The following is a 2,171-nucleotide window of genomic DNA, read 5'->3' as shown; positions in this document are numbered from 1 at the left end:
CCAACCTTCCTTCCAAGGAGTGGCTGGTGGGTTTGAACTGTCAGTTTTCTGGTTAGCAGTCAAATGCCTTAGGCACTACACCACCAGAGCTCCCATGTCAAGGCCATGAATTTAAATAATCTAGTGTCCAAACTTCCATTCTCTGCCATCTTTAATCTATCCTGCATACTATTTGCCATGTTAATCTTTCTCCAGTGTTTTCAGAGGATCCCTATCTATGAAAATAAGCATAAATTTTTCCATATGACTCCCAACTGCTTTTCTAGCTTTTTTTCTCAATAGTGTTTTCCCTATAATCTTAATTTAGATCTGGAGTCTGCAAACTATGGCCCTTGGACCAAATTTAGCCAGCCACTTATTTACATAAATAAAGTGTTACTGGAACCCAGAACCACCATTCCCTTATGTATTGTCTATAGCTGTTTTCACACTACAACAGCAGAGTTGAGTAGTTAGGACAGAGATCGTATGACCCACAAAACCTGAAATGTTTACTAAATGGCCCTTTAAGAAGCTCTGGTGGCTGCTAACCAGAAGGTCTGTGGTTCAAACAGATCAGCCTCTTTGCAGAAGGAAGATGGGCAATCTACTTCCATAAAGATGTACACTCTTGAAAACCCAGTGAGGGTCTCTATGAGTCAGAATCAACTCGATGGCAGTGAGTTTGGTTTTGGTTTGGTTATATGGCCCTTCACAGAAAATAGTTTGCCAACCCCTGATTTTGATTTACAACCTGACTTACTGGAAAGAACATGAGCTGTGGGAGTCAGACAGACCTGAGTTTCACATTTAATGCCACTAGGGTCAAGAAGCCTTAGTTTCCTTATTTATAAAATGGGGGTATAATTCTTAACCTCTGTAGTCATGGGGTTAGTTAACATACACAAAAGCATATATTCTTGACAAATGGTAAGCCTTCAATACAAGCTTCTTTCATCTGTGTCCTTTTCCTACTCCTTTGCTCAGGTTATGGCTTTGCTGCTTTAGTTAGGAATGGGTTTCCTTTCATTCTTTTTTGCTTCCACCTCCATTTTTGCCTCTCAGAACTCTATTCATCTTTCACACAACCTCCTCAGTGAAAATTTTCCTGATTCTCAACATTTAGATGTAATTTCTCATTCCCCTACATCATGTTTTATATTCCCTTCTAGACTATGAGTTCCTTAAGAGTTAGCCATTACTTAAATTTATATCCCCTACATAGTACCTCACATGGAATAAATGCAAAACAATTATTTGCTTATTTGTATTGAACAAATTAAAAAGGAAGAATCAGTGTAGCCTGGTATTTTTAGAGAGTACTTCATTAAAAGGATCCTCTCCAATGTATGGATGATCAATGAGGGCATAGTGAGTAATTAAGAAAAATGTAAGGTAAAATAGACGTTTTAATTTCTAGTTATCTACTTTATGATATGATAACCTTTCAGTTTTCCATAGTAGTATCTAGATGCTTGTACTGGATGCCTGTTGCCACATCACAAATTACTCTAAAACTTAGTTGGTTAAAACAAGCAGCATTATTTCACATAGTCTCAGGAGCAGCTTAGCTGAGTGGTTCTAGCTCAGGGTGTTTCATGAGGTTGCAGTCACGGTGTCATATGGGGCTATGCTCATCTGAAGACTTGAATGGGGCTGAAAAATCTGCTTCCAAGCTCTCTCATGAGGCCCCTGGCAGGATGTGTCCCTTCCTCACCATGTAGACTTCTTCATAGGGATGTTCACGACATGGCTTCCCCCAGAATGAGCAATCCAAGAAAGGGAATGAGTGAAAGTGACCAAGACAGAAGGTACAATGATGTGACAGTCATTTCAGCTTTATTTTATTGACCATACAGACCAACGTGGTAAAATGTGGAAGGGGAACTACACAAAGGCATGAATATCAGGAGACATGGGTCATTGAGCCCATCTTGGAGGCTGGCTACCACAATACTCGATTGTTGGATAGGGTTTATTCCAAAGGAATAGTCTTTACTTTTTTATATGAATGAAGCAACTGTCATCTCTAATCTGTGTCAAAGTTTTTTTTTTTTTAATTGTGGTGAAAATATATATAACAAAACCTTCACCAATTCAACAATTTCTACATGTACAATTCAGTGACATTGATTATGTTCTTTATGTTATGTAACCTTTATCACTATCCTTTTCTGAAATATTCCACCACT

The 2,171-nt window shown here is 38.5% G+C and overlaps 1 protein-coding gene across 1 annotated transcript in view; it reads left to right on the top strand.

Moving 5' to 3' along the window:
• The window catches only part of RPGR (retinitis pigmentosa GTPase regulator), a 49,512-nt gene that overhangs the window by 41,555 nt on the left and 5,786 nt on the right, over window positions 1-2,171 (top strand). The window contains exon 9 of the mRNA XM_042783452.1: window positions 863-869. Coding sequence (XP_042639386.1) covers window positions 863-869 — 7 coding nt within the window. The remainder of the gene's footprint in view (window positions 1-862; window positions 870-2,171) is intronic.

This window comes from Orycteropus afer, unplaced genomic scaffold (assembly GCF_000298275.1).
Source record: "Orycteropus afer afer isolate SDZICR_OR568_19922 unplaced genomic scaffold, OryAfe1.0 scaffold01229, whole genome shotgun sequence".
In the NCBI taxonomy this organism is placed as follows: domain Eukaryota; kingdom Metazoa; phylum Chordata; class Mammalia; order Tubulidentata; family Orycteropodidae; genus Orycteropus; species Orycteropus afer.
Note: the sequence above shows the minus strand (reverse complement) of the source record. Positions and strands in the feature narration are given on the sequence as shown.